Genomic DNA, 25,746 nt, shown 5'->3' on the forward strand with positions numbered 1-25,746 from the left:
AAGTTACCTTTTTCGGGGAAACGAGTAAGAAATTTAATTAAGATTAACTTATTGTTTTTCCAAAATAACATTAATTTTTTTGTTTCATGCTTACCACAGGGAGATAAGAAGGCAAGTAAAATTTGTCTGATTTGTTTTTTTGGCTTTTTTGTTTGTGTGCATTTTGCTTTTATATACTTCAAATTTGCATATTTATTTATTTAAGCAAGGATTATAATATACAATGTAGCGCATCAAAATATATATTGCTCAAAATAATGTTATTTATGCCTAACCTCTGCGGTGCCTTAACCCTGCGGGGATACATAGTACCCAATTTAACTTAACCTGAACTGACGTAATTAAGTTTCACACCCCTCCCACTTATTTTTAATTTACTTTTAAAATCTGAGAGTGATGGGGGGGGTCAGTGTTCGACAAGGCATCTAGAGGGTAATTGCCAATTTCTTTCGTAAGATTAACGTTTATAAAAACAGAAAAATCATATATCATTTATTTGTGTAATCTTGACCTTTATATAACAATTGATATTTATTCTTAGCTTGCAATGTGTTCTTTGGTAGGTTTTATCAAAATAATAAAATATGCAATTTTCTAATTATATAAAATTCGTAATTGCTAATTGCATATTTTTCATAGTTTTATTTTTCATTCAATTAAAGGGGATTTTTTGTTGATTAAATTGGGGGTTTTAAAAGTTTTTAGAGTTCAAAATAGTTTAAATTAAAGCTTAATCACGAATGGCTTTTTATTTATATTAATTACACTTTACTTCTTTATTTATTCATCATTAAACATATAGAATTTTTACTTCACTATTCCTTTAAATTTTCAATAACTAAATTTTGTTATATTTTTACTTCTTAAATTCAAATTGCTATATAACGAAAATTACATATTTTACTGCACTTTTATTTTTACGTTTTTGTGTTTTTAAGCTTTTTTGTGTTTTTTACTTCATAGTACTTAAATAGTATTTTATATTTAAATTTTTCTGTAGGCAAGCTGACGATCTAACAGAGAACACTTCACCCGACCAGGCCCGTGCCATCAAGGAGCCACTGGCTGATGTCAACAGGCGCTGGAAGGAGCTCAACAGAGTTATTGTGGTCCGCCAGAAGGAGTTGGAGCACGCTCTGCTCAAGCTTGGTCAATTCCAGCATGCTCTCAACGAGCTGCTGGTATGGATTGAGCGTACCGACAAGACTCTGGACTCACTCAAGCCCGTGTATGGTGATCCTCAAGTTATTGAGGTTGAGCTGGCTAAATTGAAGGTTATCATCAATGACATCCAGGCTCATCAGTCCAGTGTGGATACTTTGAATGATGCTGGCAGACAGATCATTGAGTCAGAGAAGGGATCTAGAGAGGCTTCTCAGACCCAACAGAAGCTGAATGAATTAAACACTCGCTGGAACAACCTGCTGACCAAGGGAGAGGACAGACAGGCTGAACTGGAGGATGCCCTGCGCGAGGCCCAGGCCTTCAACCAGGAGATCCAGGACATGCTCATGTGGTTGAATGATGTTGATACCGCTCTGTCCAGCAGCAAGCCTGTCGGTGGTCTGCCTGAAACAGCCAAGGATCAGCTTGAAAGATTCATGGAGGTCTACCATGATCTTGAGGCAACTGCTCCCAAGATTGAAGCTCTGCTTGGCAGAGGAAATGAATATCTGAAGAAATCCAAGGAAGGTCAAGCTACCAACTTGAGCAACAATCTTAAGACCTTGAAGGCCAGATGGGAGAACATCCTTAACAGAGCCAATGACAAGAAGATCAAGCTCGAGATTGCCCTTAAGGAGGCAACTGAATTCCACGAGGCTCTCCAGGCCTTCATTGACTGGTTGACCAATGCTGAAAAGCAGCTGAGCAACTTGAAACCTGTTTCCAGAGTTATGGAGAACATCCTGGTCCAGATTGAAGAACACAAGGAGTTCCAGGCTGAGGTTTCCTCCCAGAGAGAGACTATGTTGTCTCTAGACAAAAAGGGAACTCACCTGAAATACTTCTCCCAGAAGCAGGATGTCATTCTCATCAAGAACCTGTTGGTCTCAGTCCAGCACAGATGGGAGAAGGTTGTGAGCAAGTCTGCTGAGAGAACTCGCGCCCTTGACTATGGCTACAAAGAGGCCAAGGAGTTCCATGACGCCTGGGACTTCATGATGGGATGGCTGGATGAAGCTCACATCAGGCTGGATGAGATGTCCAAGGAGGTGAAGAATGATCCTGAAAAGATCAAGCAGCAAATCATGCGCCACAAGGAATTCCAGAAGGAGTTGGGTGAGAAGCAGCCCATGTATGATTCCACCATGAAGACTGGAAAGAATCTGATTGGCAAGGCTCCCAAGACTGACGAGCCTGTCATCAAGAACATGATGACTGAACTCAAGAACAAGTGGAACAACATCTGCAACTTGTCTGTTGAAAGACAGAGGAAGCTTGAGGAAGCTCTGCTCTTCTCTGGTCAGTTCAAGGATGCCCTCAAGGCTCTCATGGACTGGTTGGCCAACATGGAGAAGGGACTTGATGACAAGATGCCAGTGCATGGTGATCTTGACACTGTCATTGGTCTTGTTGAACAGCACAAGAACTTTGAGGAAGAGCTGAACAGCCGCTCTGAACAAGTTGAACAGCTGAAGCAAACAGCTGAGGAGCTATTGAGAACAGCTGAAAAGGATGATGCTGTCAAGATCAGAGCTCAAGTAACCGAACTCACCAACAGATGGGAGAATGTCTGGGACTTGAGCAAGAACAAGACCAAGCGTCTGGAAGAGGCCCTTAAACTTGCTGAAGAACTGCACAAGAATGTTAGCATGCTGCTGGAATGGCTGTCTGAAGCTGACATGAAGCTTCGTTTCGCTGGTCCTCTGCCAGAGGATGAAGAAGAGGTGATGCGACAGATAGCAGAACATGCCAAGTTCATGATCGAGCTCAAGGAGAAGGAGAAAGACAAGGACTTCACTCTGGACCTGGCCCACGACATCCTGAAGAAGGCGCATCCCGATGCTGTACCTATTATCAAACACTGGATCACCATCATCCAGTCCAGATGGGACGAGGTGGCCAGCTGGGCGCTGCAGCGCTCAGAGAAGCTGGACGAACATCTGCGCCAGCTGAAGGAGCTTCTTGCCCTGCTGGATGAACTCATGCAATGGCTGATTGGTAAAGAACAGACGCTGGTTACATTAGAACAGGTAAAACTTATTTTATGAATATGGGGGTAAATGTAATCTTAGAAAATGCTTGAACCATTCTGTCAGTAAATATTTTTGATTTTCTAAAACTGGTTTCTAACTCTTTTACATTAGATAATTTTCTTTTTTATCAAAAAAATATATGCATCTAAAATGTTTTCTTTCCTTAGGAACCATTGCCGGATGACCTAGAGATTATCCGCCAGCTGATTGTTGAGCACCAGGGATTCATGGATGGTCTGACAGAGAGACAGCCTGAGATTGACTCCGTGTGCAAGCCAATGAGACCCAAATCCACTGCCCCGTCAAGCAGAAGAACATCAAAGGCCAAGGGACCCGGGTAAGTCAATTTTTTGTTACAAATTCAGGGGTGTAATTCCCCCCCCCCCCCGCCATCTAAAAAAATGTCAAATAAACACCCCTGCAACCAAAATAATTATTAATTTTCAGAATATTTATTTTTATAAATGCATGGTTCTTTACCTATTCAATTTTATGAATAATTGAATTTAAAAATAAATCTCCTTTTTTAAAAGTGACCAAATACTTCAAAATGCATGGTTAAAAGCTTTATGCTCACACTTTTTCCAATCACATTTTATTTGCACATTTCTATACCTACACCAAAGCTTCCATAAGTTTTACAGGGTCCTCATTTGTAAATTTACAAAAAAAAAATAGTTATTTACTTAAAGTTAGGGTATTTAATTAGCTTCTAAGCATGGTACATTTATAAATAAGGACCCCGTTTTAAGAGGCAAAATATGAAATAATCTGCAAGGTTTTATATAACAGAGATTCTATCAATTTGCAGAAATTTTGTAATTTGTCTCTAAAATATAAACCATTGCTTTTATTCAGCTTATATATTTTATTTCTTTTCCTCACGAAACCTCGATTCACTAAAGAGACAGTGCACCTTAAGTTTTAATAAAATTAGATGGTTGAAAAAATTGGAATAATTTTGTATCATAGACGAGACTCGCGCGAGGGCACCCCTGATAATTTGGATCCATCCAGACGACCTAGGTATTACAAAAACTACAGGATAGACCCCGCATGGAAATTAAGACTTTTTCAAAGAATCATACCGCATCGTATTATAGACAGCTTTCCGTGTATATTAAAATGATAAAACCAATTCTGTTAGTTCCTGGGGCCGAAGGGCCGTGCTAACAAAACTGGTGTTAATTTTACGATTGTTATTTTAATATTCGTGGAAAATTGTCTAATACAAGCCTATACATAAATTTTCAGTATGGCTGATAACCTGTTCTAATCTAGCGGATATTAATCGGTTCCGAAGCCATACTGGAAAAGTTTAAAAGCAAAGTCTGAAATTTCCAGAAGGGTTTTTGTATTGTATTTGTAGATTAGACTGTTTTATCTGTATCACCCTGTAGTTCTAGTTTTTATATTTCACCTTTCTTTTTTATTTAGACACAGTGTCATTCCTTCCTAGTTAGATTATTTATTTATCATTTATAATTTTGGACATTTTTGTTCATGTTATTTTGTTAACAAAATCTAATACTAAAAACTAATTAAGATCAATTAAGGGCTGTCCTTAGTTGAAACTAACTTTTTTTCCAAAGAATGTAATACTCACAATAACTAACCTCTCTTTTTGAACTAATTTAATAACAAGAAAGTTATTATCCAAAGATGGATGTTTAATATTTGAATATTTTGATTAGTCGCTTCAGCCCAGACAGAGAGGGATCTCCAAATAAGTCTAGAAAATCAAGGTATAATAAATGCATCTTTAAAGTAAATACTAACAAAAATTTAAATAAAATTTGTGTTATATTATTTTAATGGGAATTTTTGCATAAATTTTGGGGTTTTCAAAATAAGTTTGATAAAAAAGTATCTATTAAGTATATAGATTAACAAATGAATTATAAGTATTTTAGTATAACAAAATTGTCCTTAAAAAGTATCTTTGAAATATTTAAGTATATAGAATAACCAAATGTCCTTTTAAAAAGTATATATATAAATTATTAATAAGTATATATTCATTATTTAGAATAACAAAAATGTCCCTTTTATAACGTATATAGAATAACAAAAAAGTCGTCTATATAAAAAAGTATATAGCTTAACAAAAATGTCCCGTAAATTTCGTATTTTAGAATAACATTGTCCTTGTATATAATTAAATAATTGTCCGGTTGTACATAAAGTAATTGTATACCTAATTATTTTGTCTCATATCAAGTAAAAACCGGGAATAAAACCGGTTTTTTGCTTTGAGATGAGTATCTTTATTTAGTTAGAGTTGTAGATATCCTAATCTAAGATTTTTTAAAGGTTTAGTTTAGATAAAAACAGTAAAGTTTTTCTCACAAATCATAATGACTTAAAATTTACTGGGAAAATTTATTTGGGTATAGTCTCTTTCGTGGCATCACCTCTTAAGGGGCGATTCGTCGTATTTTCACAATATCTTTTGAGAGGTTACTTTAGGTTAGGTGATTGTCCCACAGGGATAGGTAATTGGCCCCGCAGTTTTAGAGCCCCCCGCAGGTGCTAAAAATAGGAGAAAAGCTACTGTTAAAAAACAACGAACCGTCACTTAAGAGGCGTTGCCACGAAAGGGACTATACCCATTTTTATATTTATTGAACTAAACCTTATGAAAAATCGCTGCTACTCTAAAATTGAATGTCTTTATTTGTTATTTGTAGCTATTTCGACCGAGAATCACCTGCCAGAGATTATCCCAAGCCTTGGCTTGACTTTTTGTATCATGATCAAAGGTGCGCCATTGAAATAAAATGAAATAAGTATAAAATTCAAGATTTTGTGGAAAAAAGTTTCATATTTGGTTTTGTTCAAATTGAAGAATTAGAATTGACTTTAAACATTTTGATTTGGTACATAAATAAAAGTGTAGCTTTTTTCACCAAAATCTGTAAATGCCTTTGATTATACAGGGCGGTTTAAAAAATATTTTACCTTTCTATTAAGATAAATTATTGCTGAAAAAGTGTAGATAATTTGAACTTATAGGCCTAAAACACTTCATTAAGCAATAAATATCTGGAATAGAAAATAAACTAACAAAATTGATTGATTCAAATAGATTTAGAATCTTTTTAACTAACCAAAATTGATTTTAGGTAATGGCATTTGAAGATTTATTTTATTTCTTATATTTTTGCATGAAGCATTTTTGTATATATTTGCATGTTTATTCTCTATTTTAAACATATCACACTGTACTTTATTTAATGAATAATTTAAATTTTATTAAATCTGATTAAAAATCAGAAAATCCAACCATTTCGCATTTTTTATGTCACCACGCCTTAAAAATTTGTTCAAATTTGAAATAATTCTCAGTGTGATATGAGTGCATGATTAATTAGCTTAAGTGTGGCTCGGAAAATGCTAGAATTTGGTTTTATTTGCCATTAATATTTTCCTCATGAAGGGACTGGACAATGGCAGATAAATTAAGCAATTGTTGTATCCCTATATCACCCACCCCCTTTTTGAATTGTAGGATATGCTTTAAGCTTTAAGAATGACCAATCTTAATTTTTTATTTCCCGCATTTTTCGAGCCACACTGCAGAAAACTCTCCCAACACCTAAGCACTAAAAAACCCACCAGAATAAGAAAGAGAAGGAAAGGAGTCAGTTTATCTGAACCCGTAGAAGGAAAAGGCCTACGTACTTTTGGTCGGTGTATTTTTTCCTCAATATTTTTTGAGCAAATTAAAAAATACTTCTAAAACGTTTTTATTTCTTTTCTTTTATTAACTAAACTGAATTTTTTTGTGTTTGAAATAATTAATACTTCTTTTTTTACTATAAAAAATTTATATTTTAATTGCTAATGTATATTGTCCTTGTTAAAAGCTTAAAATTAACCTCCTATTTATTTGCAGCATGGCAGATCCAAGAAAGGCTAGCCGCGCATCTATCAGGTAATTACTCCCTCCAATTTAATCAAATTAATTTTTACCCACCAGGAGTTACCGACCATTCATCTTCCTAAAAGCCATTTTTTTATGTTACTGAGGCATTTGACAAAAGAATTTAATAACCACCAATCTACTATCCATTTTTAATATTTTTGTCCTTTTATATCAAAATTTGTTATATTGTCCTTTATGTCTTAATTGATTGTCAATGATGGCATGTTTATAAAGAATATGTATGTTAACTAATTAATTTTTTTTCTTCGTGGAAGCATTCTTTTTAAAATATATTTTCCATTATAGCCGCGCCAGCAATGCTGACCGTTCTTCACCTGGAGGACCCAGATTTGCTGACAGAAAGGGCAGGTAAGATAATTTTTTTTTTTTTTTTTGAACTGTTAACTTCAAGGTACATCTTTGTTCGGGAATGTTATTTGTAGTAAACTTAAATTAGAAATCAGCAAATAAATCAAAGTTTAAATGAGAAACTAGAAAGTATTTAATTAAAACATCATTAACGGATAGATAGATAGAGATATCTTTACTTAACCTAACCTAGCTATTTTATTCTAGCCGTGCCAGCGTGAGCCAGGAGGGTGGAATCAAGAACCCACGCGCCAAGGCTCTTTGGGACAAATGGAGACACGTCTGGATGATGGCATGGGAAAGAGACAGGTACAATTTTTAAATGTTAAGGTTGCGTGATAAATTTTTTTTAAATTGCAACATTTTTTAAAATTTTATTAAATTGTTAAAATAAATATTTTGCAAATATTATTTGATTTATAGGAGACTCAGAGACAAGCTCAACTACCTCCAGGAGTTGGAGAACGTCAAGAACTTCGACTGGGAGGAATGGAGAAAGAGGTGAGTTTGCAGTTATTATATTTTGAAAACTACATGGTAGAAATTAATATATTTTTTTTAATTTGACCCTGTCTGTGAAAACTGAGGGATCTAAAGGGATAAGACAATGGCTGATAAATTGATGTACATCCCCATTAATGATACGCAAAATTACTCCTGTCTATCGATTACAATTAGTGGTTGAAACGTTTAAATGGACTAACCAATCAAAATTTATTTATTATTGAGCCAATGAATAACAAAACGTTAGTATAAAACTTTAGGGACTAGTGTATTAAATCAATGTCCCCTTCCTCCCTGGCATGAATGATAGTAATTTCTTGTTTATTGACCAATGTTTAAAATGCAGGTATCTGAAGTTCCACAACAACAAGAAGTCTCGCGTGCAAGACTTCTTCAGGAAGTTGGACGATGACGGAGATGGATATTGTCCCAGGGACGAGTTCATCGACGGCATTCTTAAGGTAAGCTAAAGTTTAACACTACCACGAGATGATTCGAAATGCGTCATAATTAAAGACTTCAAATATAATTGCAAAATGTCCTGAAACATAGGCAACTAAATACTTTTTACTTTTTAGCACTTAAGGACAAAGTTCTTGTAACTAAAGTAATATTTCATGGCTCATTTGAGAATCATAAACATAATTACATTTTGCTATTTTCAGTTTAATAAAACAACATGTTGTAAATTATTTTTATTTTTTAGTCTAAGTTCCCATCAAGCAAGCTGGAGCTCAACGCAGTGGCCGACAAATTTGATCACGGCGACGGCATGATTGACTGGCGCGAGTTCATGGCCGCTCTGCGTCCCGACTGGGAGGAGCGCGGCCCGCTTACCGACACCCAGCGTATCGACGATGAGATCAAGAGGCAGGTGGCCCAGTGTACCTGCAGGCAGAAGTTCAAGGTCTTCCAAGTTGGAGAAGGAAAATACAGGGTAAGTTATTAGTTAATACCTATATTTGCGACAACTTTTATTTCACAGAAACTAACAATTTTCAATAATTACAAAAGGGCTTGCTTTATTGCATCAAAATCCATAACAGATCTATAAAGGAAACGACGTAATTGGTTGAGCTACCCTACAAGTTACATTTACAGTGGAAAATCAGATTAAAACCCAACTAAACATTTACGGTTTCATTATTTGTTGCATATTTTCTTGTATTTAAACTAAACTTTATAATCAAATAGTTGTTCTTTCAACAAAGGTATAGAAAATCTATAACTTTCTAAACTTTTCAAAAGAAAGAAAAAAACATTTTATTAACAAATAATTTCTTAGTTTGGAGACTCCCAGAAGCTGCGTCTTGTGCGTATCCTCCGGTCCACCGTCATGGTTCGTGTCGGTGGTGGTTGGGTCGCTCTGGAAGAGTTCCTCATCAAGAACGATCCTTGCAGAGGTAAGAATGATGGCGCAGCTGTTATTAAAAAAAATATAGTTTTCTCACAAGAAGGGAGCTTTCATCTAAAGAAAAGTATCTGGTCTCGGATTAAAGTAATGCAGAAAAACAAAACATTATGCATCATTAATGACTACTTTCAACTCGAAGAAACTAAGAGACATAATAACCTTTCTTTAGATGATATATTCCTCCTTGTTTAAAAGAATAGAAGAATAGTTATTTATTGCATCGTATTATAGACATCTTTCATCGGATATTATATAAAAATGATAAGATTTAAAGCAGTTTTGTTATCCCCAATGGGCCGAAGGCCAGTGTTTTTGTATAGTTTTTATTTTAATCTTCGTGAAAAAATGTCTGTAATACTGATGCTATACGTGATTTTTCAGTAGGGCTTAGAATCGGTTCTAATCTAGCGGATATTAATCGGTTTCGAAGCCATACTAGAAAAACCTTATTTATATTTAATCAACATTAATTTTCAAAATCTTCAATGTATCGAGCACTTAAAAAATGATTTTATTTTCAAAAAATGAAGACTAATATATTTGTAAAAGCACTTTATATCAACACTTTATAACTGCTAGTATGCATATTTTGCCTAAATCATGCAAATTTTATAATTATTATTTAATATTCTACATAAAAGGTAACAATTTTTATAATGAAACCTCTGAAAAAAAGCCTTCTTCAAGCAGTTAGGTTAAAATGTGATTTTTTGAGTGTATTTTTGCCATATATATAAATACGAATGACTTTTATTAACCAAAATTGACAACTAACCAAAAAAATTAACAACCAACCTATTAACTTTTCTCCAGTTCACATCAATGCATTGGGCATCCTATTTTCCGTGGGCCACAGCCAACACCATGGCGGCGAGCATCACGAGTGGTTCTGCCCGGTGGCCATCTCGGAGTTGGCGGCGATGGCCGCCGACCGCCCGAAGTCGCGCAGCCAAAGCTCGCTGTCCCGCAAGTCCAGCTCAAGTTCGCGCAAAAGCTCCGCCCCTCCACTGGCCGGGATCACGGCCGGTCAAGCCTTGTGTAAGCTGCGCATGGTTTTGTTCTCATAAAACTCGTTTTACCTTGATCATACTCTGTACCACCCCCTGGCACACACCCCCCTCCCCCTTGCACCAACCCAAAATTATTATTTTTGTTTGTAGTTTTTTAGTTTTTTTTTATTCCTGAAGTTTTGTACTGAAACAGATCCTGTGGCGAATCCTCCGAATTAATCCGACTAAACCCTTACTAACTCTGTCATTTATAAAACAATCCTTTAATGCACATTCTTTCAAGGAAAAATCATTAGAATTTAAAAGTTTTTTATCACAATTTATAAATCTAATGATCTTTTCTTATAATTTTAAGCATAAGCATTATATTTCTCAAACATTTTTTAATAGTTTCAGTTTCAAAAATAATGCCTATGCTTGTTTTAATTTCTTTTATTATTATTTCTTATTTTGAATCTTAGTTTGCATGACAAAAGTTGGCCAGCAGAAATCAAAGGCGAAGCAACTATCTTCACTGTTAAGCCAACAGGAGGCTCTAAAGAAATCTTCATCCACCAATTGTCTTCCTAAAAAAACCGGTCCTGTTGTTGGTCTTCCAAAAACCGGTTCTGCTATGTCACTGTACAAAACTAGATCTTCAACTCAGATGTCAAAAACTGGTTCTCTGGGAAAGGGGAAGTTTGTTAAAGGACTTCCTCCAAAGGGAAGACCTTTGCCACACAAACAATCATTGTCCAAACCAAAAACCTGTTCTTTATCCTGCCTTTCTCCCGCCAAAACTTTGATGAAAACTGGTTCATTGACAAGTTTTGTTTCATCTGGTAGTTTAGAAAGTCTTCCTTCTTCATGTTTATCTGGCAAAACCGGTTCTGAGGCCAGTCTTGAGCCTGATATGGATGGTATTGATCTAATCTTTGCTTGGCAAATGTTGATTATTTAGTTTAGAAAATTGCTTGCTTTATTTCATTTTAGTAATTCTGTTTTGTATTTTAATTTATTTTTGTTTTCAGAGATTGCTTTTTTCTTCTTTTTATGTTTTTTTTATAGTGCTTGCATTTATGTTTTGATTTTTAAGAGTTTTAGTGCAGTTTTCTACATAGTTTGGTGCTTTAGTATACTTGTTTCAAAAAAGATATTTAGTATTGATGTAAAATGTCATAATCAGAACACTTAATTGATGCATCCTTGCATATTTAGATATTTTAAAGTTTTGAAAAAGAATTTTACATAAATACTACATATACTTTGAAAATAACTAATGAAGGCATTATTTAAATTTTTTTTTGAACAATTACCTAATTGAACATAAATGCTTGTTTGTTTTCGAGTGTGTGTGTTTTTTAAACTAACATCTTTTTTTTGTATTTGCAGCCAAGGGACGCACCAACGTGGAGTTGCGTGAACAGTTTACCCTTGCCCCTGGTGTCAGCCAGGCCATGACCTCATTCAAGACCAAGGCGCCCAAGGAGTCCCCCACCAGCTCAGTGTCTGGCGAGGGCAGGAACGGCATGACTGGTCCTATCACAAAGGTTAGTAACAACATATAGATCTCTCGGACAACTTCTTTAAAATTTCAGGTAAACTTTACTTTAGATCCTTCAGATGGGGATTTAAACTGATGACTTATCATTTAGCTGAAGCCATCCTGTTAACGCTGCTGCCAATATTCCACTCCATCCGACAGACCAGAGGTCTCTTGGGCGGCATTGGGTTCCTCCATCCTATTACGGACAGAGTCACCATCTCGGCCCACGGCTGTGAATCACATTCCTGGAGTCGCAAGATAATCCAGATGCAGGAGAGGAAGGCCTCCCTCCCCGCCTTGCTGGCAGTTACCAAAGAAAACAACAACAACCTAGTCAACAACAACCCACAGTATTCCCCGGGACCTGATAGGAAATTTTCTGTGCCCGCCCGGGCGATGTCCAGCAATGGATCTTGGACGTCCTCACCGCCGATATCTAGAAAGGGTTCCTGGATGTCACTGGCCTCACCGCCAGTTTCAAGGGTGGGGTCCTCCGGACAAGGGTTTTCTACGCTTCCAAGGGTGGGTAAAAAAGAGTGTGATAAATTGATTGCTTGGCGTTTTATTTATGTTCATGAAAATTTTTTTACATAATATTTTTTTGTATCAGAGGAGTGAACATACATGGTATAATCTAACATAGTTTTAGTGTTATTATTTACTAAAAAAGTGTTTTTTGAATGTTTCAGGTTTGCTTTCATTTTAGTATAATCTTGTATTGGAAAAAATATTTTATTGTGAGTTTTATTTAATTTTATATTTAGATCAAAGAAAAATCAGAGAGAAGCCTTGGAATGAACGTGCGCTCCAGCATAGACTACGGAAACCAATATGACAACGATCCATACGGCCGCCGCCAGTCCGCCTCAATCGGCCGCAACTCCCTGACTCCCGGCAGCAATCCCGGCTCTCGGCCACCTAGCCGTCACGGCTCCAACATGTCACTGAACAGTGAGGATGCCGATGGTCGCCGCGGCTCCAACGTGCGCCGTTCGTCCAGCATGCGCTCGGGGGCGCGCGGTATGCGGCCCACACCGGTTGGGTTTGGGTCAAGTGTGCCGAGGAAAACGTCAACGCCCGGCAGACCTCGTACAGACAGTAATTCATCCACAGATAGGACACCGCTTTCCGCTAGGTAAGGATGCATGATCAATATACAGTATTTTAATTGTCTGGTGGGGAGGTAAAACGTGAAAATAAGCTCTGTTGAAGTAAATTCAAATAATAGTTGACGTCTAATTGGCTAGGTAACTTAATCATGTCTGAATCAATCATTATAATTTCACGTTTTACCTCCCTTAAAACTAGTTCTATGTTTACAAAATAAGGATTTATATTAGGGGGAAGCAAAATCAACTACAATGTCCGTTTTTAACATAAAAAAGGGTTTATACTATCTAGTTATTCATTTATTATATATAAAAAATGAATCAAGTGATTAAAAAAATATTTATAATTTGTTGCATCATTTAGATGGCTTGATTAGGATTTTTTGGTAGTGGTGGAATGGTTTCAGTTTTAAGTAATCAGTATTTGTACAGCAATTTCTTTTTCTTTTTTTAATCCTAAAATTAGGTATTACTTCTACAACATTGTTAAATCACCAGAACAGCAATGTACAAAAAAAATCTATTATTGTTTTGTAATTTTTCAAAATTATACTGTACAATAATGATACCATTTCACCACTACCCAAACTTAATGAAGAAATGATAGTACAATAATTACAAATTAGTGCCTGTTTTAACAAAAAGATAAAATATGCCTGAATATAACTTTTATTATTAGATCTAACAGTTATAGGTTTAGGATAGGTTAACATAAGATACAGAATGCCTGTTATTAACTATTTATAGGTTTAGGATAGGTTACAGTGATATGTATTAACAAAAATAAACTTAAGATTGTAATTTATTAATTACATTCTTTGGTTTATAAGCATTTATATTTAACTAATCATAGTACCCTAAAATGATGGAATTTAACAGTATGCTTAATTTATTTGTGTGATAAAAAGTAGTTTTAACCCGTGCCAAAGCATAGTCGTCCAAATGAGGATGTAAGGGGTGTTTACCCTTCTCAAAATTTGAAACCCCTCATTTTCCCCCCTATAAATTTTACAAAATACATTAGATTTCCCCACTCAACCTTTGAAAACCCTGATTTTACCCCCCATCAAAAAAAGTTTGGACGTCCTTGTACCAAAAGGAATCATTTCTAACTTGAATATCCTTTTCCAAAAATCACAAATGTAATTGATACACACTTAATGAAAAGTTTTGCTTATCCCACTCTAAAAAGTTTAACAAATAACATCAAATTAGACACTTTTATAGCTGGAAATTCCATCATTTTCGGGTCCTAAATTATGTATAATCTAACCAACAAAAAACAACAACGCATGCATGTCAGGATGAGGTCCAAGTCCTACATAACCCCTCGTCCCAGCAAGATGGTCAAGTCCACGTCTGAATCTAACATACCTGTCTTTGTGGGCTGTCCGTCCACGGCAACTAACTCTCCGGCTGGCCAGGCCGGTCCTACGTCAAGGTACTAATTAAAACCTATATCGACCAGTTTATCAAGGGAGGCATGTTACATATGAAGAAAACTGATTTTGTCTTCAATAATTCCAACAAGTTGCAAAATCAAAAAATTATATTTATTGACGGCCGGTAGAGTAGGAAGCAAAATAGTCTTTTCTTTATATGAAACATCTCCCTTAAAAGATCTGGTTAATTTTGATAGTGTCTAATAGAATAGTTAATGTTTTTCTTTTATAAAATAAGGAAATACCTAAATTTTAAGTATATCTTCAAAACTGTTCTATTAAACACTATGCTAATTTAGTTGGTAATGGGTTTTTAAGAAAAAGGTTTTATTTTGTGTTTTTAATAATGTTTAAAATTATATTATGTAAATAATGGGTTCCAATTAATTAAATTTAAAAAGAAATATTTTATTGCACAAAGACTTAAAAATGTTTCTTTATTTCCACGCAGCCATAAAAAACATAGTGATGGAAAAAGGTATAATATTTTGAATTTTATTTTTATTTTTTCGTGTTTTTTTCTTTAAAAAGAATGATTAATCTTTAACATTTTCAAAATATTGTTTGTATAGTACATATAAAAATTTAAATGTGCAACAAAATTTTTTAATGTCCATATAGATCTCTGATACCTCGCTACATTGGTGGGCAGTCAAGCGGTCAACCAACCCAGGACTCAACACTGGCGGATGAGACCAACAGTATCGCTGAGGAGGGTGGAACTGCCTTGGAGAGCTTCTCTGAAAGTCTGGAGCAAGAAGAAGATCCTTTCTCTGTAAGCGAAGCTGATTATTCCCTCTCAACTGGCAGCGGGCCCGCCGGTGGCCTTCCTGAAACCACCGCTGCCGCCGAATCAATCAATGAAGCCGCAAGTTCGACGACTACCACCATAACAGATGAAACGACGACAACAACTGCCAGAAAAAGTTTGCACAAAACATTGGAGGAGCACTCTACCAGCAGTTCTGTAGGATCCTGCCAGAGCTCCAGCAGAAAATCTGGCAAATCTGGCATCCTGGAGGATATTTCTCAAGGCTGTGCTGCACAACAAGGTACCAATGGGGAGGAAGAGGTTAGCAACGGTCATGAAGAGCTTGGCAACGGTCATGAGGAAACAAGCAACGGTCACGATGAGCTAAGCAACGGTCATGAGGAGCTAAGCAACGGTCATGAGGAACCTTCACCTGGAACAGCTATAATATCTTAATTTGATCTGGTGAGAAGATGGAATGCTTGTTTTGTACTGTACATAGTTTGTTTTTATTCTCAATAGTTTAGATCCTTTTATTTTACTTTTACTCCTGTTTGTTTGTTTCTTTGTAGACCTATTATAAATTTGACTCTTTTTGTTATTTCTTTTTTGACCCTTTGAACAATTAAAAATAGCTTAGAACCTTTTGTAAACATTGTAAACTTTTTTTCAACCTTCTATTTTTTTATTTCTCATAGTTTTAGAAACTCTAATAAATGTACAAATGTTTGTGTTTGTTTGATGCTAAAAATGTATTTTTTATCCCTTTTATAAAGGTTTATGTTTTAAATTAGAATTTTTATTTCAAATTTTTCTGATTTTCTTTGCATGTCTTTACAAAGTTACAATATTTCCTTTTTTATCTTACTTAGTAAGAAATTAGATCCGATTGTAAACTATTTATATTCCTATCTTAAAGAAGTAAAAAAATTGTATTGTAAATTATTAATTGTATAATGTATATACCTTTTTCTTTCTTAATGTTGCATGCTATTAATATTTTTGTGGATTTTCTTATGAAAATTTAGTTGATATTTTATAAAATATTATTTTTTTATTAAAATTTAGAAAACTATTATTTTAATGAAAGTTATTATGAAATAGAAAAAAAAAGAATCTTGCATGAATAATAAAAATTAAACATAAATCAATATTATTATACAGAAAAGACTGTCAAAAAACTCTTTTTAAGAAAAAAAACCTATCATTTGTAAAGGGAACGATGCACGAAATAGAGCAAATGATGGTAAAAATTAAATTTTTTCTGGATTAGTGTTATAATGTCCATAACTTAAAATAAATGCGAAAAAATGTTTAGTTTCACTACTGGAAGGTTCTAAAAACATTACTTGCACTTTTTCATGCACAGTCCCCTTTTAAAACTTCAGTCTTATTTGTATAATTGTATTTGCAACCCCAGATAACTAACCTAACTTAACCTAATGCTTGTGCTAGGAATGCCAACTCCAGACCTAACTCAAGAAATAACTCAACTATCTCAAATCCTGGAATTAGGTAATGGTTCATCCAACCCAGGAAGGGAATAGTTTTACCTGGAGAAAAATGTTTTGCTCGAACTTTTCGCCATTTAAATAGAAATAATCTTAAAATATTCATTTACTGACTGAGAAGTTGGAAGGTACAAACAGTTTTTCTTCAGTTAATAAATCCCTTTTTAATTTGAATTATTGAAACATGAATGCCTAAATAACTAACAGCTTGATATAAATAGTAAAGAATTACATTAAACATATAAAGGTACACCTAACTAAACATAAGTGTACCTATGTCCTAAATGTTATTAAGAAACATGAATGCCTGTACAAACTAACTGCTTGATTTATTGAATTTACAGAAGAGGGATATTTTTACAAAGTGTGTCAAAATATTTCTTGTGATTCTTAGAATCAAGACACAAACTTATTGATAGTTGTACATTAAAATGCCAGTCTTCATACCAAATGGTTTGATCCTGATTTCATGTGTCTTTTTGATTAAATTTGACATGCTTTGTAAGAGATGCTCCCTCTCTTAGCTCTAAAAGTAGTAAATGTTGATATGTCATGTGTTGCCTGACTGATTGATAACAATATTAATATTATGTAGGGCGAGACAGCCAAGTAACTCAAGTATACCAGTCCCTACCAGTAGGTAATGATACATTCTAAATAATATAAATACATAAAAATATATAATACTAATTAATTGTTTATTGTAGTTGAATAATGAATTGACTGTTTTTGAATGTTTTTAACATTATTTTACTTTACATATTTTGCATTAATTTATCTTTTTTATGCCTTGTTTTGATTTTACGTTATTTGTAAAGATTAAATGCAATGTTTTAAAGAATTTTCTGTTTCAGAACCCGAACTGACTCCGGCAGTGGGCCCCGTTTAAACCGTACTGGCAGCAGTACAGGTATGGCCAGGGGATACACAGCCAGCAGTGACAGATTCGGTTCCAGTGCTGCGCTTAGACAGGCAGTAGAGAACACCAGAGGCTGGCAGGAATAGAACAGCCACCATCCAACACACAAACCTGCCACCTCAATTGATGGCAGTCATTCAATTAAATTCATACTTAATTATCCCATCTCATAGATATTAGTCTATTGATATTTTATGTGATGAAACTGTCAACATTTGTTCTCTGCCACTGCTGATGCAAAAACAAAACGCGCGCAAGCACTGCCGCGGTTAATTTTAAAGAAACTGTTTTCAGAACGACGACATTATCTTTTAAATTTCCCGCCAGATTATTTTTACATAATTGAAAAAAACGCGCGAAAGATTGTACACACTACCGACCTTGTTGTTTAAGTCCATTTAAATGCTGTGATAATTCTGTGTCTGTATAAAAAAAACAATTGAAATTGAGATATTAAAAACAAGAAAGAAAAAGTAATTTTATTGAGCAATAGCAAATCATTAACTTAAACAAAGAACATAAATTGATGCTCAATAAAAAAAGTTTAGGCAGTTTTTTCCTGGCCTAGTAAAAAAAAAAGAGTCTAGTTTTCTTCAAATTTCTAAAATATTTTGATAATTTTACATTTTGTACTGCTGAACTGCCAGTATTTGAGTATAATTCTAAACTATTATTATAATTATTATTATTCATCCTTGCATTAACAAAATTAATCAATTATTTGTTCAAATGTATGTAGACGCTACTTACCATTATTAATATACAAAAAGTTGAAACTGTTTTGTATAATTTAGAAATTTTATTTTGTTGTTTAGCCTCTCGCTAATGTATTTATTACTTCCAGCCAAACTAAGATCAGATAGAGAAATTTTAACTTGAAATCTTAACATAAAATTTCTCTGGTCTTAAAATTGATCTTAATTCTTTTGATCTGAAGGTGCTTTTTCTAATTCCAATCTTATTTAATTAATTAATAATTATAGTCATTTCATTTCACTTAAATAAAAAAAACTTTGATAAATATATATTAATAATATATTGTGCATATATAAAACTATGTGACTAATACCTGCAAACAAAAGTTGTGTAATTAAATGTACCTGTAGAGTGGGCGCACTGAGGCCACGTGACCACCAGGAGAAAGCGCGCGGCAGTTTTTGGCGGGAAATGGAGGAAATTTTGGCGCCATTTTTTGTATTCACAAAGATCTGGTTCGGGGTTTGACTCCACCACCATCAGAGAGTCTTTTTTACTGGAAACTTTGTTGGTACAAAACTTGGCAACTTTTTTCAGCTGTTTCCCCTAAAAGTGCCAGCGCCCCTTAGTATGCCACACTCACAGACAAAAAAAATCCGGTTCTGCATTTTTGTACATTACACTTACGAAATTAGTACATAAAGTACACAACAAAAACCTGTTTTTTTATATATAAATCTATGTAAACTAATCCTCCGTATTTTCCACCAATAATAATATTTCTATATTGATGCTGAAAATAGATGTAAAATATAAAAAGATTAACCAACAATTATTATTATATAACACAGCCTGTGCTGGGCCGGTCAAACAGACAACAATCTGACCAGAACTTTGCCAGATTTCTTACTTAAACCATTTTTGTCTGCTTGACCGTCCCCCGCAACAGCTGTTTAATAACTGTACACAGTGTACTGTACGTACAGTACACACACTCAACACTGAGATCACTAAAAATTTATTATTAGTTATTTAACATTTTTATTTGTTATTGCTGAATGCTCTTATTTGCCTGGTCTGACAGATTATGTTGATTTGTTGGTCCAGGTTCTATTATTATTATTATAATGTTATTAACTGAATACAAAGCTATTAACAAAAGCTAAAATAAATAATGATAACAATAAATTGATTTTTTCTTTCTCATCAATTTCCAGCGAAACTACTCTATAACCTTAACATTGTCCATCCGCTAAAGTCACGTATGACCTGAATCGCTAAACTAATTAAGATAGTAAACCGACCAAAAGGATTAAATCTATTGGAAATATGCAAAAGGAACAATCCGATAACAATATTAGTTAGAACGTTTAACACATTTTTGTATGGAAGGGCGTTAATTTTTCCTTAAGGCAGCTAAAAAGTATTGTTGAGGATAAAAATAGCTTTTTAAGAAATTATACGTCCAAACATTTCGTCGCTCTTAGAATGGTATGAATCACACTAAATATAGCAAAATGATTTATTGATTATTGAGACATTAGAGTAAAACACTAGAAGGATAAAGGGTTAAATAGTCCCATCGCAACCACCTTGTGCAACCTTTCTATTGAGTAGTAATTGGAAATCAACCAATTGTGTCGCTTATATTAACACAGCCAAGTAACAGAAAATAATTTTGAAGCAGACGAAAGAGGTCTTTGAAAAAGGAAGGGAGGTATGTCTGAGTGCTGTAGATCTGTCATTGAGACCAAATGAAAATATTTTAATTTTTGCTTTCTATAATTAAATGCTATTTCGAAGTCAAACTGTTGCTAATTATAATTTCGCAGCCCAGGGTGCCAGGGATATTCGTATTAAAAAAATTGTATTGAGTTGTATTGGGAGTAATGGACTTTTTAGTTAGATCTAGCCTTTGAATACATAAAAGGTATACAATAAAATTGAAGTAAAAAACGTTGTTTTACTATAAAAGGTATACATAAATATAATTAAACGTAGGGTTAATGAACTGGCGGCAGACAGAGAGCGAGGGGACAATTTCGGCTGTTTATTACACTATTCCCCTAGGTTTTATAAAAATGTTTTCTTATTCGCTGGCTTTACAACTTTGGGGACTTAAGTAAATTTCGCTTAGTTGGTTCATTAAGTTAAGTATTCAAACGTTTCAACCATTAACTATAATCTGAAAGATTGGTTATTTTGTGTATCATCATTGGAGAATTACGTTAATTTATCGGTCATTGTCTTATCCCTTTAGATCCCTGGATGGCAGAGGCCCAGAGGGTATCAGCAACGATCAAAACTGAAAATAGCTCACTTTGTCTGTTTATTCATACATGTTTTTATTTTTGTCACTTATGGATGTTGCCTTTCTAGTTTTCTTGAATAATATTGCTGCGCTACTTTGGAATTAATTGTTAATTTAATTGTTAAAATAATCAAAACAAAAAAAATGTATGCAGTAAATATATTATCAGAGTTTTGCTTATACAAGGTCATACAATATTATTTTCCTTACATACTAAACAATTACAATTACAATAATTACATTTTGAATCCACATTACAAGATACAGATTAATTACAATCATATAATAATTACATATCAGAGTTTTGCTTATATATCCCTTACAGACTAATATACACATTTTAAATATTATTTTTTGTACTAATTATGGCTGGAAATACATAAAAATTATAGATTATATTGATAGATTTCAGAGATCTAAAGGGATAAGACAATGGCCGATAAATTGATATACATCCCAAATGATGATACACAAAATTATCCCTTCTGTAGATTAAAATATGTAGTTGACACATTTGAACACTTAATTTAATTAACCAACCAATCAAATTTTACAAAGATCCCCAAAGTTGTTAAGCAAACGAATAAGAAAACGTTATTATATGACTGTGGGGACTAGTGTAATAAACAGCTCATTGTCCCCTCTCTCTCTGGATAGATATGCATACCTAATTTTTATGTCATTCCATGTTTTACCAAAAGAAACAGGACAGTATAATCTAAACTATACATACATATAAATATAATAATAACAGTTGAATCCAAAAATAAATAAATTTAAAGCTTTATAAAGTTTTCCATTGCAGGTTTGCGTTTGATTGTCTAACACAAATCTTATTGAAAAAGTTTAAAAATAAATTTAGGACATCAAGACAAAGGTTTCTTTCCTCACAACTGCTTGTAATGAGCCAAAGTCAGCCTGAAATATAAAGTTTTTGTTAAGAATAATGATATTAATGTAAATTTATAATAAAAAAAAAACAGAATAAGTTTGTCTGTCTATCTGTGTGCATGCACTGAAAGATCTCGCTAACCCCGACTGTATCGATATGACTAGAATAAGAAGGAGAAAAACAGGCATAAGGCAATGCAATACATTGATATACAGCCCCAATGATGATAAACAAACTTACTTCTTCTGTAGATCAAAATTAATTGTTGAAAAGTTTGAACACTAATGATTTGGAATCAACCAATCAAAGTTCAATACAAGTACATAAACATTTTCATCAAACGAATGAAATAACGTAATTAAAAACTTTGGGTATTGATCTAATTTTTAGTCTTTTGCACCCTCATTTCAAAAGGCAATATAAATATTAAAGAGAAAAATATATTTTAAACTCTACCTGGCATTGTTATCATCTTGAACATTTTCATAGTTTGGAGTGATAGCCACCCCCAGGGCTTGAACCCACGTCCGTTTCTTTGGTCCAGCTTTCTATAATAATAATAAAAATTTAGAGTGATAGCAACCCCCAGGGCTTGTATCCATGTCCTCTTCTTTGGTCCAGCTTTCTATAATAATAATAATTTAGAGTGATAGCAACCCCCAGGGCTTGTAACCATGTCCTCTTCTTTGGTCCAGTTTTCTACAATAATAATAATTTAGAGTGATAGCAACCCCCAGGGCTTGTAACCATGTCCTCTTCTTTGGTCCAGCTTTCTATAATAAAAATAATTTAGAGTGATAGCAACCCCCAGGGCTTGTAACCATGTCCTTTCTTAGATTCAGTTTTCAAGTGAATAGGATTATTATATCACATAAAAATGATAATTATTATAGTCTAAAGTTGATACTCTTTCTAAAATGTACCTAACACTTACAGGAATCACCATGCAAAATTTGAAATTGATAGGACAATTCTAAATAGGTCTGTTTCTTACCTTAGCTTTGACTACAGCGTAGATAGCCGCCATTGGAATACACGACATTGTTGATAGTGCCAAAATTCTAAATAAAAAAAAACAAGTAAAAAACAAAAAAGTAGTAAGGTACATAGAAGCCAAATAATGATGAAATCTTAAGCGTGCAGAAGAGGGTTCTGTACATCCCCCTAAAACAAGATCTTAATATAAAATATAAAATAAAACAAAAAGTTAACAAGTCAATTGACTAAATGTATTGATAAACCAATAATAAACACAATCAAATTAAAATTTTAAACATTTTTGATGTAAACGGATAAACTTAGTAGTTAATTAAAATAGTTTTAAGTAATGAAGTTAAGTATAGGAGCTTGAAAAAGAGCTGATATGAATGGTTGTAGAATTGATTAGCCAACAAACAACAAAAGTGAAAAAACTGTTTGAAATCTAAAGCCATACTTTGAGAAGAAGAAAGAAAGTCAGAAAATAGATTCTTCTGAGTCTTATCATCTTTTGTCTAAAGAGAAAAGACAGACAGACATCATCACATACAGAAAAGCTGCTCGAGTAAAAAATGCTATAAACTTACTACCTTCCAGCCCACTGGGCGCCCGCAGGGTATTTGTAGGTCTTCCCATCATACATCTCCATCTCAAAGGGTCCATAGTCAACCATATGGATAGCTATTATACCCTAAATAAATGGATATAAAATAAACGTGGATATAATGCCAGAGGAAAAATTGTCATCAATTTAGGTTGCTAAAATAAAAATTAACTTATTGGTAAATTTGTTCATCCATTAGGCAAGGAGGGGAGTGGAGGGGATTGGATAAAGGAGGTGAAAAGGGTGAATCGTTATTTTAACCAGCTACAAGTTTCACTTTGTTAGAGCACATGATAATCTGGTGTAAGATCCAAGTAATAATAAATCCAATTAAATAATCCTAATAGTGCTTCTATATTCATAACGCCCCTTTAAAGGCACCTAAGAAAAGGGGGAGGTTAACTCTTCCCTCTACTATCAATTTTAGTTTTAGATAGAAAATATATAAATTTTATTTTTAGGGGTGGATTATTACTATAAAAAGCTTCACTGTAAAGAAGAACCATATCGGTCCACTGGTTAGCGAAATCCTTCGCTACACAGAGACAGACATTTATTTTAGAAAAGGATATTAAAAATCAATATAAAGGTAGATAAATGTGATATAACCAATTAATGTTGCTTTTATGATAGACAAATAGCCTAAAACCTGCTGCAGCGAATAATAATTTGACCTTACCGCCAGGGGCGTCCAAGCTTTTTATTTTGGGGGGGGGGGTAAAAATTTTTGAAGGGGGGGGTAATTCGTTATTGGGGGGGGTAAAATTTTTTTACCCCCCCCAAAATTTTTACCCCGGGGGTAAAATTTGCTTGGGGGGGGGGGGGTAATTACCCCCCCTGAAATCTGTTGGCAGGGGTAAATTTAGTTTACCCCCCCCAAAATTTACCCCCGGGGTAAAATTTTTGGGGGGGGTAATTTAAATTTTATTAAATATATAGTATTAAAAATGCGCGCGAAGCGCGCAAAATTTTTTTTTATTAGAGATTTTTTATTTTGGGGGGGGTATTTACCCCCCAGAAATTGTTTGGGGGGGTAAATACCCCCTCCTAAATGGTTGGGGGTGCCTACGGCACCCCCAGGGTAGGGGTAAATTTTAAATGGGGGGGGGGGGTAAAATGAAAAAAAATTTGGGGGTGCCTACGGCACCCCCAAAATCGTTTGGGGGGGGTTATCGCCCCATTACCCCCCCCCCCTTGGACGTCTATGACTTACCGCTAGTACCAAAGGACTCATAAATTTCCAGCAGAATCTCCAGTATAAACCAGGTCTATGTCAGGTACAGTTCAATTAGATTTATTAAAAGCAGATCTACACTAGTTGCATAGCCCGAGCTTTTATGAGAGGGAGCGAGAGGTTTCATTTGAAAAAAGCCTAAAACCAACCCAAATATACATATTTATAAAGCATTTGAAAAGTACAACTATTAAGGAACTCGCAAAATTGTTTCATTCCAATTTCTTTAACAAGTCTTTATTTCTTTTTAATGTATTGGTCTGGTATTGGGCTTTTTAAATAACTCCTTTTTGTTCTTCCCTATAGGCTAGGGGGAAAGCAACAACTATTTTTTATGAAGAATTTTTATATTCAAAATGAATTAAACTGTTCCTGTGACCAAGCATGGCATGAATATCATTGCTAAAATATGTCAATCCATATACCCAGGATACTGCAATACCTAAAAAAACAAAATAGGAAAAATTTCGGATCATGGAAAGAAAACTAAGTAGAGGGTTTCTGCACGCCTCTGTCCTTTAAATGCCAAATTGTCACGTAAGAATTACAAAACTGAATATTTCTTGCTGTTTAAGTACTGTATTTGATATGATTTAAGAAGCGTAACAACTCTATGATCGTAACCAGAAAGTTCGTACCTCCATTACTTTTTTAACAACTAATTTTTGTATGTTATAATTAGCCTATTTGTCTGATTTTTGGAATTCTGATTCCTATAAGCACAATTATAAAATATTATAGGCGAGGCATCTCTATAATCAATTTAATAAAATTTTAATCGATGAGCAAAATCATTTTTTGTAGATGAAATATACCTTCAAAGAAAACAGTTGTTAGAAGTGAGAGACCAGCAGCATAAATTTCTAGCAGATTAAACACATAGTATCCACCCTAAAGTAAATATGGTGAAAGTTATGTTACTTAGTATACCAGATTAAATCAATTCACACTATACGTAGACATTTAGTACAGATATTACTTTAAAAAATATGTAAACTTTAACTGCATACAGTTTTATATCAACAAAGCATTTGACATATTTTACGGATGGATTTAGGATTAAAGTTTAAATCATCAAAAGTTTTCTATAAAACATAACAAGGGGTGTGCATTACACTAGTCGCCGGAATGAAAAAGCAGTTTTTTGAAAGGGGCTATCTGAGATTATTACAGATTCTGATATATACATATATAGACGAATGAAAAATGCAAAAAACGAAATCAAAAGCGTTCCTTCTTGGGAGAAAATCCGGGAAAAAGATTTTAGCTATTTTTAACCTATAATTCACATTAGCAAGCCTGCAAAAAATATACAGACATCTTAAACATGTCATTGCTCAGCACCTAGAAGT

At 34.1% G+C, this 25,746-nt stretch overlaps 2 protein-coding genes across 52 annotated transcripts in view; one reads left to right on the forward strand and one right to left on the reverse strand.

Moving 5' to 3' along the window:
• shot (dystonin-like protein short stop) overlaps positions 1–19,563 on the forward strand; it is a 347,219-nt gene extending 327,656 nt beyond the window's left edge. For 28 of the 50 annotated variants that reach the window (XM_080165108.1, XM_080165115.1, XM_080165136.1 and 25 more), the window contains 22 exons: positions 100–111; positions 542–559; positions 1,001–3,194; positions 3,365–3,534; positions 4,170–4,223; positions 4,892–4,942; positions 5,888–5,959; positions 7,096–7,134; positions 7,432–7,494; positions 7,702–7,803; positions 7,918–7,995; positions 8,345–8,459; positions 8,705–8,935; positions 9,284–9,401; positions 12,057–12,469; positions 12,712–13,082; positions 14,360–14,497; positions 14,950–14,976; positions 15,120–15,714; positions 16,705–16,764; positions 17,356–17,400; positions 17,615–19,563. In XM_080165108.1, the coding sequence (XP_080021234.1) occupies positions 100–111; positions 542–559; positions 1,001–3,194; positions 3,365–3,534; positions 4,170–4,223; positions 4,892–4,942; positions 5,888–5,959; positions 7,096–7,134; positions 7,432–7,494; positions 7,702–7,803; positions 7,918–7,995; positions 8,345–8,459; positions 8,705–8,935; positions 9,284–9,401; positions 12,057–12,469; positions 12,712–13,082; positions 14,360–14,497; positions 14,950–14,976; positions 15,120–15,705 (4,852 nt within the window). In that variant the 3' untranslated portion in view covers positions 15,706–15,714; positions 16,705–16,764; positions 17,356–17,400; positions 17,615–19,563. Of the gene's footprint in view, positions 1–99; positions 112–541; positions 560–1,000; positions 3,195–3,364; positions 3,535–4,169; positions 4,224–4,891; positions 4,943–5,887; positions 5,960–7,095; positions 7,135–7,431; positions 7,495–7,701; positions 7,804–7,917; positions 7,996–8,344; positions 8,460–8,704; positions 8,936–9,283; positions 9,402–10,225; positions 10,451–11,793; positions 11,952–12,056; positions 12,470–12,711; positions 13,083–14,359; positions 14,498–14,949; positions 14,977–15,119; positions 15,715–16,704; positions 16,765–17,355; positions 17,401–17,614 lie in introns of all 50 variants that reach the window. The other 22 variants (XM_080165147.1, XM_080165100.1, XM_080165122.1 and 19 more) reach the window with 22 other exon arrangements.
• Positions 19,564–20,829: 1,266 nt separating this feature from the next.
• The window catches only part of LOC145322828 (sodium-dependent noradrenaline transporter-like), a 37,021-nt gene continuing 32,104 nt past the window's right edge, over positions 20,830–25,746 (reverse strand). Inside the window, exons 18-24 of one of the 2 annotated variants that reach the window (XM_080165153.1) lie at positions 25,210–25,285; positions 24,770–24,836; positions 24,374–24,431; positions 23,147–23,247; positions 22,573–22,639; positions 22,035–22,126; positions 20,830–21,604 (exon numbers count right to left, since the gene is read on the reverse strand). In XM_080165153.1, the coding sequence (XP_080021279.1) occupies positions 21,574–21,604; positions 22,035–22,126; positions 22,573–22,639; positions 23,147–23,247; positions 24,374–24,431; positions 24,770–24,836; positions 25,210–25,285 (492 nt within the window). In that variant the 3' untranslated portion in view covers positions 20,830–21,573. Of the gene's footprint in view, positions 21,605–22,034; positions 22,127–22,572; positions 22,640–23,146; positions 23,248–24,373; positions 24,432–24,766; positions 24,837–25,209; positions 25,286–25,746 lie in introns of both variants that reach the window. The other variant, XM_080165152.1, reaches the window with a different exon arrangement.

This window comes from Acartia tonsa, chromosome 6, assembly GCF_053477335.1.
Source record: "Acartia tonsa isolate MP-2025a chromosome 6, ASM5347733v1, whole genome shotgun sequence".
Taxonomy (NCBI): domain Eukaryota; kingdom Metazoa; phylum Arthropoda; class Copepoda; order Calanoida; family Acartiidae; genus Acartia; species Acartia tonsa.